Below are 18,285 nucleotides of genomic sequence, written 5' to 3'. Positions count from 1 at the left end.
ATAACAGATAACATTGTAAATACATATATTGGGGTTAAATATGCAAAATATACAAAACAAGATGTGCTTATTTTGCAAGTGGACATAGACAAGGCCTTTGACATAAACCATTGACAGTCATGTGCACGCTCCATGCTCCCCCTCCCCTCCCCCCCCCCCTTGTCGAAGCCCTTCCGCGTGCCCCCCCCCCCGGTCTTTTTTTTTTGTTGCCCGTCCCCCCCTTGTTACGCTGTGCCTCCCTTCGCTCCCCCCCCCCCCCCAGTTCGCTTCTTAACCTAGCGCTTTTTTCTTTTTGCCTTCTTGCTCCTCTTTGCTGCCCCCCCACCCCTCCCCTCCCCTCGTTGCAATGTGCCTCCCCCCGTCTTCTCCTTTTTTCTATTTTCTTTTTTTTTTCTTGTTTCTTTTTCCTTCTTTTTTCTTTTTTCTTTCTTTCTTTTTTCTCTCTCTCTCTCAAAGATTGAGTAGAGATTTCTTTCGACCAGAGATTGAGCAGTTAGGCCAGCAGGCATTGCAAATAGCCCCAGAGAATAGCCGCACCAGAGGCACACTGATTGATCGGGCTATAGAGCTGGGGCGGTCCAGGCGCCCCAAGATGAGAGGCCCATCTCGACATCGACGGAGACTACAACAGAGGATCAGGACCATACTAGCACGGCATGGGAGACGTCCAGCCAGAGTACTCACCATGGAGGACATTGAGGATATCCGCCATCGACCGATGAGAGACATCTTTGGATAGTGATGTGTATGATGCTTACCTTTGTTGCTGGAGTTTTCCTCCCAGATGTTATCCATTAGGAGCTCCTAGTACCGTACTTTTCCTCATAGTTGTTTCAGTTTCAGTTAGTTGTTTAGTTGTTTTTAGCTTTTCTTACATAGACATTGTATCAGATCCACCAGATATGGGTTGGGCATGTACTACAAGCCTCTATGGCATCTCATACACACCCTCTTGCAGCCTCTTCAGCCAGTGCCTCTGTTGAATCATGAGGAGCGTTTGAAGGACTGGCAGGTTGCTCCACCTCAAGCTACAAGGTTACATGAACTAACAGCTAAAAGGGTCAATATCAAAATGCTTGCTCCTCCTTGGATTGCAAATCATGCAAATGTGCTTTGGATAATGCATAAAATAGATAGATGGTGAGGTGGTTGTTTGAGGAGCATAAGGAAAAATGGTTTGCCACTAAAAGAAAGACTGTTCTTTTGGAGATGCATTGTGGGAGTTCTGCTTGTCGGTGTATTTTTGGAAAAGAGGCACATCGCTATGGCAAGATGTCACCATTGCATGTTGTGCGCTGAGACGGTGCCTCGTTTGCTATGGTATTGTGATTTCTCTCGTGCTCTCCTGGACACTCTCAGGGCATCTTCACACGCGATTCCCGGGAGCTCATTTTGGGAAGACATTCTGGATTTTCGCTTGGATTCCACAACGATATACCAACTTTGGGGTATTCTTTGCATGGACTTTCCTCTGGATCAATACACCTACTTCCAACGCTTGTTGAGACAGTCTCTATATGACTGCCGAAACTTGCACCAAATAGACGACCAGCAATATATGGCCTTCTTTGACTGCTTCTAGGCAGTCAATTCCATGGGCCCTATATAGGAATACCGACAAACCCCCACTTGACGTGTGAGTAGGCGTAGAGCTCCCATGCTTGTGTATCTCTTTCTTCATGTTTTTTTTTTTTTTGTCTTATGTATCTATTACATAAAGGAAATTTGTTATTTTGCAATGACCTGATATTAATGCGAAGGAGCCTACAACTAGGTGGATCGTCTTGTCCCACTTATACATGCCCAACCATCCTGTGTTTGCACTTCAATGTTTTCTAGATGCAGAGCATACACCTCCCGAACTTGATTTACCTGAAATCAGTTGTTGAGAAACTCAGCATCTTATCAAATACAAACAAGGGCAATCAGATACATGAATAACACATACCTGACTTTCTAGGATTCCAGAAAGACCAAGCATCCCAGCAGGTTTAGTGTAGCCTAGGAGGCGCATTGACAGCTGCAAAAGGGGATTGAGAAGAATATTTGCGACAACTATGTCATATTTTGCATCAACACAAGGTATTGGATCATCCCCACAACTTGGGGCAAGGAATACTTGAAGTGACTTGGATTCGAATCCATTAAGTGAAGCGTTGAGCTTTGCAGAGGTAACTGCCACAGGATCAATATCCACCCCTACAGCATGATCAGCCCCAAGCTGCAAAAGCTTCCCACAATGCAATTCTTAATGTACACAATACATAGAATTTTGAAGAAATGATCACTACTAAAAAAGTTTGAGAGCGCTCCACCCCTTTGTATCATAGAACTACTTATGGCAGAAATGCTGACCTTCAGTCCTGAGATGGCCAAAATCCCTGAACCAGTTCCATAGTCCAAGATGTGCTCGCCACCCTTGATTACACGTTTCAACCACCGTAGACATAGTTGAGTGGTTGGATGATCACCTGTACCAAAAGCGAGTCCCGGATCCAAGATAACATTTGTAGCTGCAGAATCCTGCCACAAAAGTAGATTGTTTTATAGCGAAGTCCGAGAAAACAAAAGGTGGAACAAACATTCCAAGGTCTTTCAGAAGCCTCTTCATGTCCATGTTCTTGTTGCAAGAAGCTTGCCAAAGATTACAGTACATTCAGAATAAAAAGATAAGTGTTCTTTTTGCAATTACAAACACTCATACAGGTGGATTGCTCCATTTCGGTATGATCCAAAAGCTATCCGCAATGTTCAAGGGTTGGAACATATCCTGCAGCCACGACACAAAACATGATGCTGAGTCACATTTGTTGATAAAATGTGTAATTGGCATGAATATCAATGATGTGACTAGCATGTATTTTATGTGTAGAGATGAGATTTCAAACAAACTTAAAGATGTTCCTTGTAACACCAGCTGGAGCTTCAATTGTAAGCAGCAGCTTCCTTGCAAGTCAAGAATGACGCATATGATGTGTATGGTACAAGTATGAAAATTCCTCAACAAACACATGTAAAATTTTATTTATTGTTAATTTATAATTACTTGTTCATTTGTTGTAAATTCAGAAATAACATTTTTTTTTTCTTTAACATGTCAAAGTATCAACTCGAAGCTCTACCCAATGACACCAATCACACGATAATTTCATTTAGTGTGAGACGTTATCTTCATCTCTACACTGTGAGGACCAATGAAGGACTTTGTTCCCTGCCTGGGGCCAAAAAGAGGAACGTGCATGGTAGCGGTATGAGTCTGATAGCTTCAAGAGAAGTGCAGGCAGCCTCCATTTAGCGAAGGCCCCTCTTCTGCTCACACAAGGCCTCAAGTCTGTCTTGGGCCATACACTGGAGAAAGAAACTGATCTCTTGAACTGCGCCATTCAGAGCTGTGGTTGCTGTGCCTGAGCAGAAAGAGGTCTCCCAAATCTCCTCATCTCTCGGGATCCTGGGTCAAGACGTCCAGAATCCTGGCAGTTTGTTGGGATGTCGCTAAGGATCTCCAAATGAAGAAAAACTAGGGAATGTGAAGGTGGTGCCCACTAGAATAACCACCGTCGTGCCACTCATCAAGATAGAAGTGGTCAAGGCAGTCCACATTCATCAGATCCGCTACCATCCAAGCACTACTCTCTGCTCCTGCCACTTTGGACTCTATGTTGCCTCCCTTGTGGCCCTCCGCAATCTCAATCATGTTGAAGTCAAGATATAGAAGCCACATCTTAGATTTCAAAGTTTAGAGCCTATACTCATGTAACTTTATGTTTTGTGTGTAGTTTGGATTTTGGAATCCTAAGTTTGATTTACTTTTATTATTATTGCTGCACATTGCCACCTCTCTCTACCATGCCCCCGAGCAGCCACCTCTCCACCATCCATCCAAACCTCGTCCCCCACACTCTTCCTTCTTTTACCTCAGCATGGTGAGAGATGCTATTGACAAGATGCAGACTGGGAGAGCACAGGATCATGATGGACTCCTCACCGAGCATTTCTCCCATGCTAGGGACACGCTAGCCCCTTTACTGGTTCACATCTTTAACAGGGCTTTATGTGAGGGCTTCCCCGTCAGCTGGTCATTGAATACTATTGTACCTATCTTGAAAAGAGGTGACCCCATGGACCCCAACAACTATAGGACTATCATGATTGGTCACACTTTGGCCAAGATTTATGGTTCGATTTTGGAGCATGAGCTTAGTAGATGGTCCGAGGAGCAGAGACTCAGAGCACCGGGGCAGGCAGGCTTCAGGAGAGGGCACTCCACACTAGATCATATCTTTACACTACGAGGGATCATGGAGGAGGGGAGAGCTCACGGGCATCGGATATACTGCTGCTTTGTGGATTTCTGCAAAGCTTTTGATACTGTCCCATGGGCCAGACTGATGAGGAGACTGCAGGATATGGGAGGGCCAGCAGAGATGCTTTGGGGGATCATTACACTCTGAGTTAGTTACAGGCAGAGTGCGGGCTCCAGGAGGTGACTCAGAGATCATACACAGCACTATTGGGGCTGCCCCTTGTCTCCTACTCTATTTGGTCTATACATTGACGAGATCTCGGATTACATAGACAAACAGGGAGGACCAGACGCACATTTGGCAGGAGTCCTAATACCGATCCTCTTGTATGCAAATGATATTGTTCTTATTTCTGATTCACCAGAGGGGCTGCAGAGACATTTGGATGCATTACGAGCCTTTTGCGAGGACCAGGACCTCATTGTGAACCTTGGAAAGACCAAGGTCATGATCTTTAACACCTCCTCACAGTGGATAAGTAGATCTACAGTACAGTTTACATACAGTGGAGAGCGTGTGGAGTATGTTACTTCATATGTATACCTTGGGATCACTTTTGTTGGACCTCGGTTCTCGATGCGGAAGGTGGCCGAAGCTAGATTGATGAAGGGAGATGCAGCCCTTGGCTCGCTAGAGAGCCAATGCTCACAGATACAGTTTCCTAGGGTCCAAACATCAGAGAAAAAGAAGTATGGCTACGGCTCGGGAGAAGCTTTCTGCAGCACCTAGTACTCTCTTCAAATAGTGCTTCTGTATCATAGGTGCATCATGATCACTTCCAACCAAGGCGTGCTGTAGCTCCTCACAAACAATCTTCCATTGTCTAATTAATCACTCAAGGTATGGTACAAGCATAGCCACCCATAAGAATGGACAAGCTAGAAACAGTGGAAAAACATATCTAATTGCCTAGTAGTAGCGATCTCACCCAGGGCATAAGAGTCCTATAGAGATTCATGCAAAGAGCATCTGAAATAGATATAGGTATCAACTAATTGGTTAGTAAAGACTCGTTAATTTCCATCATGCCATTAAGTCCATAGTGCCGAGAATTTTGTCTACGCAAGAAACTGTGAGTAGTCCAGTAATTCATCAAAGTGTCTGCCAAAAAGCCAGAATTTCTTGGAGAAATGATGCTGAGGAAAACGAGCCTTCAAATATCCAAAAAGCCTATCAAGAAGAGCACGAGAAGATGGACAGTGCCAAAGCAAATGAAGCATCGTTTCTCGTGCATGATAGCACCTATAACAATGTGGTGAGGAATGTGTCTCTTGGCTAGTAGTATATCCACAAGAAGAACCCCAACCAGGCATCTCCATAGGAAGACTCACTATTTCAAAGGGAGTTTATTTTTTCAAATTTTACTAAGGCACGTTTTCCACCAATGCAATGGTTTGGCGCAACCAAGCATTTGTCTATCTAATTTCCAATCCATCAGCCTGTTTTGTGCATTTTTGAGCGGAACAGGTTGTATAGACTACATTATCCACATAATGTCTTGCCATATTGGTCTGTGATGCATGCCCAAATCATATTGCTTGAGGAAAGCTGAGAACCAATCCATTCGCATCTATAACATGCTATACATATCGAATACCTTTGGTGGATAGAAAATAAGCCTTTTGAGGTTCCAATAATGCTAGTGGTTCCTCAAAGACTCTTTTTTTCTTTTTTCCGAGAAAAGATCCTTTCATTAGTTATATAAAAACGCCCGTAGGGCTACAAAAGATCTCTCCTGCTCTTAAGAGAAACAGAGCAGTGAATACAGCATGGCAGCCCGGGAGACTCTCCCTAGGTGCTGCAAAATACAAGCATCAGTACAAAGGACTGAGAGGCTAAATCATACAATAGGGGGGGGGGGAAGAGCCAAACAGGTGGCCTGTAGTGCCAACGGGGGGATTCCGTGTGTAAGGTGTAGAAGGGGCCACAACGCCAAGTGGTGTGAAAGGCCTGGCGTCGCAAGATCGCCTCATCCGAGTCTCCCCGGATGCGGTCGTACTGTCCTCGCAGGGTGTGGATCAACTCCTACCAAATCCCCCATACGGTCTCTGCTGGTGGCTCCAATCTCCCCTCAAAGGCCGAAAAGCACCGGGCCCTCCAGGTGAACCAGATGGTGAGACTGCTGAGGAGCTCCCATCGTAAATCCCGCTCCTGTGTCCAGCTGGCGGACGAGAAATCCGGTGCTGGAACCAGGCGAGGCTGGCCTTTAATAAATCTGATGGCCTGACTGCCATGCTCCATCTCATAGCCCATAGCAGGCCCTGACGAAGTCGACCAAGCAGTGACACCCCACGTAAACATACCCTCTGGAGAGAGGGGAGCCAGAATACGCAGCATCCGCAGCCAAATCTGCTGCGCCTGAGGGCAATCCCAAAGGTAGTGTCTCTGTGTCTCCATAGGGTGGCCGCATCAGACGCAGGCTGCTGGAAGACCGCTGTAAACAAGCCAAGTGCCAACTGCTGAGCCCCTGTGGGCGACCAGCCCCCCACTGAAAAGTCGAGATCCCGCGGGCCTGTCGACTAGCCCAGAGCCGAGCCCAAAAATCCTCCAGGAACTCCTGTGAGAGTCCCTGTAGCCACCAATGCCCCGCTGCCGCTGGAGAGACCGTCCTCCTTGCCGTCAAAATATGCCGCCCCAGCCGAACAGTATACTGGAAAAAGGTAATCTCTGTGGCCTCAAGGGATGCATAAGGATCATGCCACTCGTACTCCCCGGGGTCCCACTGTAGCCGGGCCAAGGGGCATGCTGCATATGCCCATATGCGCCAATCCGGGAGCACATCAGCAGGATCGGGGTCTATATGCCACTTCCAAGAAGCGGCGGCCACTACCCGAATCCTCTGAAAGGTGCACTCTGCAACCAAAGGCGACTCCACCTCCACTCGTAGGAGTCTGCCCTCATCCTGAATCTCATAGTAGAGGCAACTGCCATCCTCAGTGCAAGCTCTGACAGCAATCAGGATCTCCAATTGTGTAAAGGCTCCCATCCACCGTGGGGTCACTGGCTCGAGAGGCGTGAACCACTCCTCTGTGAGTGCCTCCTGAATATCATCTCTCATAATCAACCCCCCTCTGAAGTGACTCAGCCTCTCCACCTGGATCTCCTCTGGGAGACTGCAGAAGGCTTGCCAGTCTCCAAAACTACGAGCTGGGCCTGCTGCTAAAGGCCCTCAGGCTAAACGAGGCCGAGAACCCAGCATATGACCCTGCTCTGTGCGAACCGCTCGGCTCCAGATGAACGGCTGTCTGGCCCGCTCCTCAACACAAGAAGGAGGTCACTGAGAGAGCCCCGGTCTCAGCAGCTCCCAAGCTCTCAGGATACTCAAAGCGAATCTGTCCTCCCATCCTCTACTGAGGCCTGTCCTCCTCATCTCTATGAAGATCCAGCGAATCTCTGGTGCCCAAGTGCCCCCTGCTGGGGGCGCCCGAGCCTGCAGCTGTTGCAAGAGGAGCTCTTTCCAAGGCTCAGCGCCTGGAAGCAACCCCCGAACAATAAGCTTCCCCAATAAGGCTCTGCTCTAATCGACTGGATCTATAATGCCCAAACCTCCCTGAGCCAGCGGAAGTGTAATAACTGCCCATGCAACCTTTGCCCGAGCTGGCTGACCGTCCCGCCCAGACCACAGAAAGTTCCTGATCAGCCTCTGTACCTGGCTGATGCAAGAGCTCGAGAAGATCCAGCAAGACGTAATGTACCACATGGTCGCTAACAGCACCTGATTTGCCACCACCACCCTCCCAGCCAAGGATAGTCGAGCTGTACTCCAATACAAAAGCTTCTTCTGAATGCTCAGAAGAAGCGGGGCAATCTGCTGCTCAGGTGACAAATCTAGGCCAATCTGGCATCCCAAATACCGCACTGCTGTGCCTGAGGGAATCCATCTAAAACCGGGGTCCGGGCTCCATGCCGGAGTGGGAGCACTACTGATCCAAAAGGCCACTGTCTTGCGCCAATTGATCAATGCTCCCGAAGCTGCACTAAAAACCTGGAGCGACTGCTCTACCCGAAGAAGATTGGCCTCTTGGCCATGCAAAAATAAGCCCGTGTCGTCTGCAAACTCAGCGTCAAGCAGGTCCTTCCCCCGGACTGGGAGCTGAAGTCCTCTCAAACCAACCTCCTCTGCCGTCAAATACATGCTCATAGCCTCCGCAAAGAAGAGAAAAAGAAAGGGGGCGAGGGGACACCCCTGACGGACTGATCTGGTCAGCTCAAAACTCGGCCCCCGTCCTCCTGCAACAATCAACACCTGGCTGCGAGCTGTGGAATACAGAGCCGCCACCCCTTTGATCCATCCTGGCTCAAAGCCCAGGCGAAGCATAGTGCCCTCTAAGAAACCCCAATCAACTCTATCGTGTGCCTTCTCAAAATCGAGAAGCATCACGACCAAGTCCTCGCCAAGAAATCTAGCTCTGGCCGTCGCCTCCCAGAAAGTAAAGATGTTGTCAAGGATACTGCGCTCCTTGACAAATCCTGTCTGAGTAGCATGAATCAACTCCCCCAGGAAGGGCTGGATCCTCAAACTCAAGGCCTTTGCTAAGACCTTGTAGACAGTATTGAGGATCGTAATAGGCCTCCAATGCCGAATATCATCTGATACTCCTCCCCCTTGGGGATAAGATAGATCAAGCCCTCTTAAAAGCTCTGCGGCATCACCCCAGTGTCCAAAACATGCTGAAGGCCCCTGCGGAGGCCTGGCCCCAAAAGGTCCCAATAGCGCATAAAAAAGGCCGGAGTCAGTCCGTCCTCCCCTGGGCAACTATGTCGCTGCAGGACCCTCAAGGCCTCGGCAAGCTCAATCTCTGAAAGAGGTGCACCAAGAACTGAACGCATACGATCTGTGACCCTCCTCTGCACATGGGCCCACACAGTCTGTCTGCAAGCATCTCTGTCCTCAGTGGCTGGCTCCGCTGAAAGCAGGTCTCTATAAAATGCAGTGGCAATGGCTTTGATCTCCCCGGGCTCAGTAGCTACCGAACCATCCGGTCTACCAAGCTGACGGACTCCTGCCCGAGCATGGCGGGGTCCAGTGATCTCAAAAAACTCACCAGTCACTCTATCACCAAGCTGCGTCCACTGAGAGGCCTGACGACGATAGTAAAACTCATGTCTCTGCTCCTCTGCCTCTCTAACCTCCTGGCGTGCCTGGCTCAGCTGGGACGCCAACCACTCACATGCCGGCTGCTGCTCCTGGAGGCGCTGTAACGAGGCAAGGCTGCGTCTCAGCCGATGCTCCCTCTCGCGAATCTCTCCCAACCGTGTCAAAGCTGCAGCGTGCAGAAAAGAGCTAAGCTCGATGAGTCCCTGGGCACACTGGCCTGCTGCATCCTGGTCAGAGCACTGACTATCATGCCAGATCCTCTCAATGTCCTCAGCGAGACTGGGATCTGTAAGTACCCTCTCTGGGATCCTCAACTGCAAGCTGGGCTCCCGTGTCCTCTCCTCCCATGTCAGGATAACTCGCGCATGATCTGAAAATGAGGTGCCAGCGAGAATGCCGACAGAGCCCCCTCGCTCCCCTAACCAGTCGCCCACATAAAAGCGATCAATCCGTGATAGATTAGTCCCTCTCTGTCGGCGATCCGACCGAGAGAAACTAAGACTGTCCTGAGAACGGGAGAAGGCCCCATGCTGCCATGCATCAGTGATCCTCAGTGTCATGCAAAACCGGTCCCAAGCTGCAAGCTCCGTGCTGTGCACTGTAACATGACTGCCTCCCACCCTATCGGCCGGGTCCTCAAGCATGTTGAAGTCTCCCCCGACACACCAATGTGCGGCCTCTGGCAGTGCATCCGTAACCTGGGTCCAGAACTCTGCTCTGGCACTAGCATGATTAGGCGCATAGACGTTGAGCACGCCCAATAGCTCATCATGCATCCTCAGAATGACATACTGTGCTCTACCAGGCACAATGATCCCTCGATCCACAATGGCCTGCCGCCATACATCTGCAATGACCATGCAAACTCCTGCATGTCCACCCAAAGGACCAAACCCTGCAGACCAAAAGGTATCCCATTTACCAGGCATCACCGAACCATATCTCCGGATCCTGCTCTCACCCAAGTGGTACTCCTGCATCATCAAAATATCAATGCTGCCACCAACCAGGCATCTCTGAAGCTCCTGCGTCAAGCAACCTCGATAGCGTATAAAATGTGCTCCGCCCAGGCCCTGTACATTCCATGAGATGATCCTCATGGATGACCTGCTGAGGTAGATGCTGTCTCAGCCGTGCGGCGGGCCTTCGCAAGCGGCTTGGATGGAGAGTAGTCCCCATCCGAGCGGTTGCGAATCTGCCCACCCGGTGTACTGCAAGAATCTCGGATCAGGCGCCAGTGGCTGTGGCCCATGGCGACTGCCTCCCGCTCTGACAGAGCAACCTCGTGTATACATACATATCCAGGGTCGCGTGCTAAGTCTGCCACTATACGCACGACCAAATGACGAATCCCTGAGGCATCCACACTCCCGGGATCCAAGAAAAAATGAGCCAACTCCCAGAGCCGGCCTATCACATCTGTCACCTCCAGGTCGCTCACATGATGAGAAAACTCAACTGCCTGAGTCTTCAAAGTGCTAAGAGCGAGCTCTAGAGTCCACTCCCGGTCGCAAGGGCCACAGAGAGGGAACGAGAAGGCCACTGCTGAATCAAGTGCCTCCTCCCCGCGGGCCGGAGGTATCACTACATGAACTCGGATGGGTGCTGGCTCATGGGGGCCCTCTGCTCCAAAAAGCCGAGTGAAGGCGTAACCGAAAGCCTCCGATTGCTGTCTAACATCGAGGCGACTCAGCCGACTGCGGATAGATGATATCCGTGAAGCCCGAATCGGCATGGTAGGTCTCCTCTGTGGTGCTCGAGCAAGGTCGGTGCTCAGCGCCCTCCGGACTGCGGGCGAGCGCCAGGGACTCCAGGAAGGCGAGGCGGGTGGGGGGGGGGGCGAGGGGGGCGGAGAGGGAGCCGCTGCCGAGACCGGAGCGGGGGCGGGAGGAGGCGAAGGTGGAAGCGAGGCAGTGGGAGGGGATGGGGGTGGGGGGGGTGAAGGAGGGGGTGCTGGCATCTCCTGGTCCTCAGTCGCTGCAGGGGTCTCCTCCTGGAGGGGAGCAAAGCTGTTCCTCACGGGAACCCAGTGAGGCTGAGACTGTGGCTGCTGCTGCAGCGGTCTCTGTGCGTGCTGCTATGACTGTCTCCCTCGGCGGCGCCCCTATCCAGGCTGCCACTCCGAGGTCTCTGTGGCCTGGGCAGGTGTCCCGGAGGCAGCCTACCGTGCCGCATCTGTGGGCGGGCCATCAGGGGCCTGCTGCTGTGGTGAGGGTCGAGGTCTCCTGCGAGGGCAGGCCTTGGCCAGATGGCCGACCTGCCTGCATATGAAGCACTGGTTCGGGAGCCCCGAGAACTCCACTCTCTGATCAATCCATCCCCCCCCTATCCTAGGTAGCTGAATGACCTTAGGAAGGGAGGAGATGTCAGACACCAAAACTCTGACGGAGGGTAGCCCAGCTGCTCTGGCCACCACTGAAGCATCCAATCACAGTGCCAAAAACCAATAGACCTGCTTCCATCATGCTGGTCTAAGTCTAGCTGCGGAGATGCTTCAGCGATGTAGTCTGCTACATGCTGCAGAAAACCGCCCTCATAGCTTTCACATGCAAGTAACCTGCTCCACGACCGCCACCACCTGGCCAGATTCGTTGCTGCGTGCCCATCCTTTGCACCGCCTTCCCACACCTAGCGTCCACCTGGCTGCCCAACTGGCTGCCCGCCTAACTGACGCTTGCCTGACTGCCCACCTGTCTGGTCGTTGGTTGCTGGCAGCCCGTGCACATAGCACGTTTGGTGTTCTTTCGCTGGCAGCAACCCGCCTAGCTGTAGCCACGCGCTCAGCCCGCCTGGCTGTAGCCATGCGCACAACCCCCCTATCAGCACCCAACAGTAGCAACAACCGGCGGCAGCAGCAGTGCCCCCCGAGCAACACCCGCCGGCGGTGGCGGCAGTGCCCCCCGACAGCAGCAACAGCAGCGCCCAACAGCAACAGTAGCAGCATCTGGTGGCAGCAGCGCCCAACAGCAGCCCCTTGCGCAACAGCGCCCAGCAGCAGCGGCAGCCTATGCGCAGTAGCGCTCCAGGAGATGCACCCGCGTAAACCATCCAGCCACCTTCCCTGCTTGCTCGCCACCCTTCCTCTTATAAAGAAACAATTCGCTTTTTTTCAAAAACGCCAAAAGCAAAGGTTAAAAACGCATGCTCAAAAAATATAATAATATTTCAAGCATCCAAGGTTATTAAACCTTATAAACAATAAAATTCCCTTTTGTCCCTTTTCACACTTGGGCTGGCCACCATTTATGAGTTTCCTTTTCATACCCAAACTTGATGCATGTTCACACTTGTCCATCCGGTGCCTGTGCCCGTGCCCGTGCCCGTGCCCACCTGCTTGTTGTCCAGAGGGAAAAACACAGGGTCGTAACAGTACCGGAGGCCCGCCCAGCCGTATACTATGAGAAAGATGACCACTATGAGGATGGCACAAGACTTGCATTATCCCCAATACTCCATCTGTTCAGGGCCACCACGGCAGCCCATGTCCCCTTGCCACTGTAAACTCCTTTGTCCTCAACCAATCACCGGTGGGAGCTCATCAGCAGCGACACCGCATGGAAACCATCACATACATCTAGATGGACTTCATCCACACTCTCCGCAGCTGGTGGGAGCACTTTCAAGGTAACTCTTAGGTCATACAGGAAACCCAAACCATAGTAACAAGAAACGGCCATTTCTTAGTCAAAAGTTGTGGAAACTCTGTTTCTCGGGAGGGGCCATTTCCGTTTCCACTTGCCCATTTCCAATTCCCACTCAATAAATTTCACAGGCGAGATTTCATTTTCCCCATTTTTTGTTTTTCCCAATTTTCCTTGTTATCTCTATTAGATTATGATCCATCCCAAGTTTCTCCTCCATTTCTCTCAAGTTTTTTCATCATTTCTATTTACATCTACTATATAAAGTTAAAGACATGCCGTTTCCTAGCTGTTTCCGTTTCCTAGTTTCAAACCGTTTCCATTGAAAGGACATCATCCATTTCCGTTGCCATTCCCGCATGCCCCATACACTTTGTCACCCACAGCAACGGATGCATTTTCTGTCAGTACTATCTGGCAATACAGGTGGCTAGTGTGGCTCTTACCCCTACACATCCAATGTAGTCTCCATCCAAGAGGGGCCAGCCATGTTGGTAGCATCACCCTCCCCTCTGAAGAGGGTTGTATCTGTTTTCATGCAGATGTACACTTCTTTTCTGCCAATTGAAAGATCGCTTTTTTTTAAAAAAAGGAAGCAGCAGGAGAAAAAAGAACGACGACGGTGTGCAGAGAGGAAGTGGCGGGAGAGACACATGACAAAGGCGAAGAGGGAAAAAAAAAGGGGGGCGAAGTGAAAATGGTTGAGGCGGGGCGGCAAGGAGGGAAAACCATGGACGAACAGGCGAAAAAGGGCGATGCCAGGCAAGGGACGCCCACGGCTACTAGCACCACCAGGAGGCCAGGTGGCTCAGCCGGGGTCCTTGACCCCACCCCCCCCACCCCCTTCCAACCCCCGCGGTCGGCCCAGACGGCGGAGCTGCCAGCACCGCTCAGCCCCGCCGGCATGCTATCATGAAGTCCACCAGGTGGACGGCGAAAAGGGGCAGTGGTGCAGGCCGAGTCAAAGAGGACGGTGGCAGCGCCAGCAGGAACTGAACGAAGCACGTGCTGGCGCGAACAGGACACAGTACTTAGCTCTGATACCATTTATTGGGGAGGCATGGTGGATGGAAGTCCATGGCTCGCAGAGAGGGAGAGAGAGAAAGACCCAAGAGAGATGGTTTGCACGACTCAAAAATAATGCTTGATTAATATGCTACTCCAGCAGAGTACAATGCTTTTTTGATGGCTTAGAGCCTTATCTTTTGACTCTATCAAACTCACTAGCAAGTGACACATGGCATAGCCATTGATATCACTGCTTACGTCACACGCACACAATATATCTCAGCCTAAGAAGCTGTTCACACACATATACACCTACAAACATATAGGGGCTGTTTCACTCACATGCATCACTCCTCCAAACGCATGTAGGTATAGCTATAAGCTAGGGCAAGATCAGCTGAGATCAACAAGCCATAATGTGAGCTCTGTTACAGAAAGGGAAGATATTACCATCAATTTCAAACCAAAACTGCAAGGCTTTTGTTCAAGGAGATGTATACAAAGGCAGGACCATTGTGTAAGCCAACCCCTTTTGTCGGCATCTCAATGCAGTAAGAAGTCCAAATGATAAGGAAAAAAAAAACATTGTTCAATTACACACCTTTACTTGTTGTTCCCAATTCTGATGTTTGACTTCCTTCATCTCGTAGGGAAGCATTTCATTTAATCCTACTGAATCGAATGCAAAAGCAAGGCTCTCCTCTACATCTTGGCCAGGTGGGAACAACGCAATCAACTCACACTGCAGCAACATGCAAATCAGAGCATCAGTAACAGCACTTATTGCTATGTTGGAACTAAACATATTGAACCTAACAACAAAGTTGCTGTAATGATCATGTCAATCAGAGTACAAAGCAGTGATGGGAAGACTATCCAAGAGGCTTAGCACTGCTGCATATTGAACTAAACATATTGTACCTAACAACAACGTTACTGTAATGATCATGTCAATCAGAGTACAAAGCAGTGATGGGAAGACTATCCAAGAGGCTTAGCACTGCTGCATAATGAAACTGAAAGGGGATCTCCACAAGCAGAAGGAGGCTGCTAGATTCTATTGGCTGATGTAGGCCATACTGGGACTAAACTTGGGCTTGATCATGCTACTCACGGAGGCTGGAATTTGTGCAAAGGTTGATGTATAAATGAGGGCAGAAGAGGCCCATCATGGGGCTAACTGGTCAGCCAGTCAGCCTTTGCGACCTTAATTGCTACCCCCCACGGACAACCTTCTTACCCTTGCCTCAACCTGCATACTCCGCTTGGCCTGGCCCTTCCTGCACTTCCCACTATGCCCCAAAGATCTTCTTGTGCACTGCTCCTTGATCTACCCTTTCGCTTAACTCTCATGTGCTCTTCCAGTTCTGCTCTACTCTCAGCGGCTTGGTTCTTACCTCCCAATCATTGAAAGTATAGGTTTCGCACTAATAAGTCTAAGCTAGTACAGGCATAATGAGCCCCATTAGTGAGTTATACAACAAATGAGAAGCGACATGCTTACTGTCTAGTTCTTTTCATAGGGTTTGCAACTTCTGCATTTGCCTTTGTTTGTAGAAAGATTCTGTGTTTGAGTGTGCTACTCGTGCTATATTGGATAGAAATCCAGCTACCATTTTGATGGGAGCTTGGACAATTGTAAGATCCTGCTTGTTGTGCCAACAGTATAAGTAGGAGGTAAACATGTAAGCTTAATTTGTGAATTATGGAACAAAGCAGGCAACACAAACTGGGCTGTGGGAAGCACTTTGTATATTGTATTGTAGCTAATGCAATTGTATTGAACTCCCTCTCGAACCACCCCAACCTCATGCCCACGAATCCTCTAAGCTATAGCCAGTAGCTCTTTGCTCACAAGAGAAGCTCTATTATTACAAACAAATCAGTCCATAAAGCTTGGGAGAGCTAACCCTAGCTATATAGTGGTTTTAACACAACCACAACAGAAAAAATAGCACACCGTAGCTATATACTGGAATTAATGCACAATAGCAAATTCTCAAAAAAGAGAAACCCTAGCTGATGAAAAGCTTTGAAACATTAAAAAACCACAACTCAGTGAAAACAGAAAACTTCAACAGCCAGAGAGCTTCAAAATAATTAAATACCGTGGCAGCCTGAAAGAAACAGCAAACCTAACTGATACAAGATGCTAAAGAACAGAAAACTTGTTATTTCAGTAAGTATAATCTGTACTTGCAGTGGTCTGAATTGAACTCGGTGAAAACAATCCATTTTCAGCATCGCCCTGAATGGGGCACGCAGTCCAAGGCATTTCAACAAAAGCAGTGTCATCCCACATTGAAAAGCACGTAATCAATTGTAAGCAGTGTCATCCCGCATTGAAAAGCATGTAATCAATTGTAAAATCTTTCTTTTCTTTGTGATTTTTGCATCTGAGGCAAGTGGATCTGTGGGAAACCTGCCTATCTTACACCGTACACTCTTTTTTTTAGGTACCTAGTCACTAAGTTAAGTGATTTAAGCATGGCAAAACCAATCAAGATTTACTTGTTCTAAATGAAAAGCTTGATGGCATAAATAACAGTGTGTGGAAATTCAGGATGACTATGATGCTCACTGCCAAATGGTTGTTCCGTATTGTGAATAGTAAAGAGGCAAACCCCACTAACCCTCTAGCATGAAAAACAAATGATGGCCAGGCAATGAGCATGATTCCTAATTCCATGCGAAGTAATTTGATTATTCATGTTATGTCTGCACAACATCCCACATTGCAGGGTTGTCAGAACCTTCAGAAAACGTGCAAAGAGTCGGGTTTTGAACAAGTTTTGAAAGTTTCAATCCCCAAAAGGGGAGGTACTATACACTTGTATACATATGTATATATATATGTGTGTGTGTGTTTGTGTGTGTGTATATTCTGACCAGGATGTTTTTATTATGCAAGTGGACTTTGCTAAAGCTTTTGACACGGTCAACTGGGATTTTATCTCACAGACAATGGCTCAGATGGGATTCGGGCCAAAAATGGCTAATGTCATCTACTGCTTGTATGCTGTGACTCTACAGCCCAGTGCATCCTTGGCAATCATCTTTCTCAATCTTGGTCCTTGGGTCGTTCGGTCAGACAAGGGTGTCCACTCAGTGCCCTCTTATATGCCATTGCCACTCACCCACTTCTCAGATACTTGGATCATCTTACCGCGCAGGACCTTCTCATTGGTCTTCAGATTCCTGGAGCCCCTCCCTTTATGGCTCAGGCATATGCAGATGACTCCTTTTTTATGCAGCATAATTCTCCACAGCAGTTGAAGACTCTTATGGACACTCTCTCTATATATGGCATGGCTGCTGGCCTGCATGTCAATTTTGACAAATCCAGCCTCATACCTCTGCATTTATATGATTGGCATGTTCTTTTATGGCCCGGACACATTATGCAGCCCTATGATGTGGTCCGCCATCTTGGTTACCCTATTGGCTGGTACATCACTAGGAAACAACAGTTAAAGTGGATTTTTGACGAACTTCATGCCAAGCTCCACTACTGGAAGCTCTCCACCTGGCCACTCCATGTTAGGCTCCAGATTGTCCAGTCGATTATCATGGCCTATGTTCAGTACTATTTGCCTTTGATACATTGGACCTCTCAAGACACTTCTGCTTTCATGTCTCAAGCTATGGAGCTGTTATGGAAAACAAAGTCTTCTACTAAAGCTTTAAGACTTATGCGGATGGCAAAAGTTTGTTCCCCGAGGATGCATGGCGGATTGAATGTGCTGAATATTGCGCATCATGTCTTGGCAAGGAAAATTCCTCTCCTACTCACCTTTTTTCGTCAGACGCAGCCATGGACTCATATGCTTGCAACCATGTGCACGACCTTATGCACTTCTGCACATGGTGCATGGATCACTGATCACTGGGAGGTCATTTTGGGCAGATTTGTAGGTTCTATCCCGGGCTGCCCTTTTGCCACTTCACTTATTTGCGATTGGAAACAGGTCCTTTCGCATGCTCATTGGGCACCCTTCCTTTTGTCTCATGCCAATTCCCTTCGGCAGGAAAGCATTTACTGGAGTGCTGTTTTTGATTCTCCATTGGCCCTGCAAGAGCCGATTCGGGCATACAATCTGAGCAAATTGGGGATTAGGTGCATAAATGATGTTGTTGATGCTACTGGTCAAATGCTTTCCTTCCCTCAGGCTATGGCTTCCTATCCACTAACCATGCATCACACGTTCATTTGGGGAAAAATTGCTGACTTGTT

General features: G+C 49.0%; 1 protein-coding gene across 2 annotated transcripts in view; it reads right to left on the bottom strand.

Moving 5' to 3' along the window:
• Positions 1-586: 586 nt before the first annotated feature.
• The window catches only part of LOC147612326 (ribosomal protein L11 methyltransferase-like protein), a 77,386-nt gene continuing 59,687 nt past the window's right edge, over positions 587-18,285 (bottom strand). The window contains exons 3-7 of one of the 2 annotated variants that reach the window (XM_086782931.1): positions 14,653-14,793; positions 2,705-2,770; positions 2,356-2,526; positions 1,949-2,221; positions 587-1,872 (exon numbers count right to left, since the gene is read on the bottom strand). In XM_086782931.1, coding sequence (XP_086639057.1) covers positions 1,771-1,872; positions 1,949-2,221; positions 2,356-2,526; positions 2,705-2,770; positions 14,653-14,793 — 753 coding nt within the window. In that variant the 3' untranslated portion in view covers positions 587-1,770. The remainder of the gene's footprint in view (positions 1,873-1,948; positions 2,222-2,355; positions 2,527-2,704; positions 2,771-14,652; positions 14,794-18,285) is intronic. The other variant, XM_086782932.1, reaches the window with a different exon arrangement.

This window comes from Cibotium barometz, chromosome 45 (genome assembly GCF_041138505.1).
Source record: "Cibotium barometz isolate CiBa-2024 chromosome 45, ASM4113850v1, whole genome shotgun sequence".
In the NCBI taxonomy this organism is placed as follows: Eukaryota; Viridiplantae; Streptophyta; class Polypodiopsida; order Cyatheales; family Cibotiaceae; genus Cibotium; species Cibotium barometz.
The sequence above is the reverse complement of the archived record's forward strand: the minus strand, read 5'-3'. Positions and strand labels throughout refer to the sequence as shown.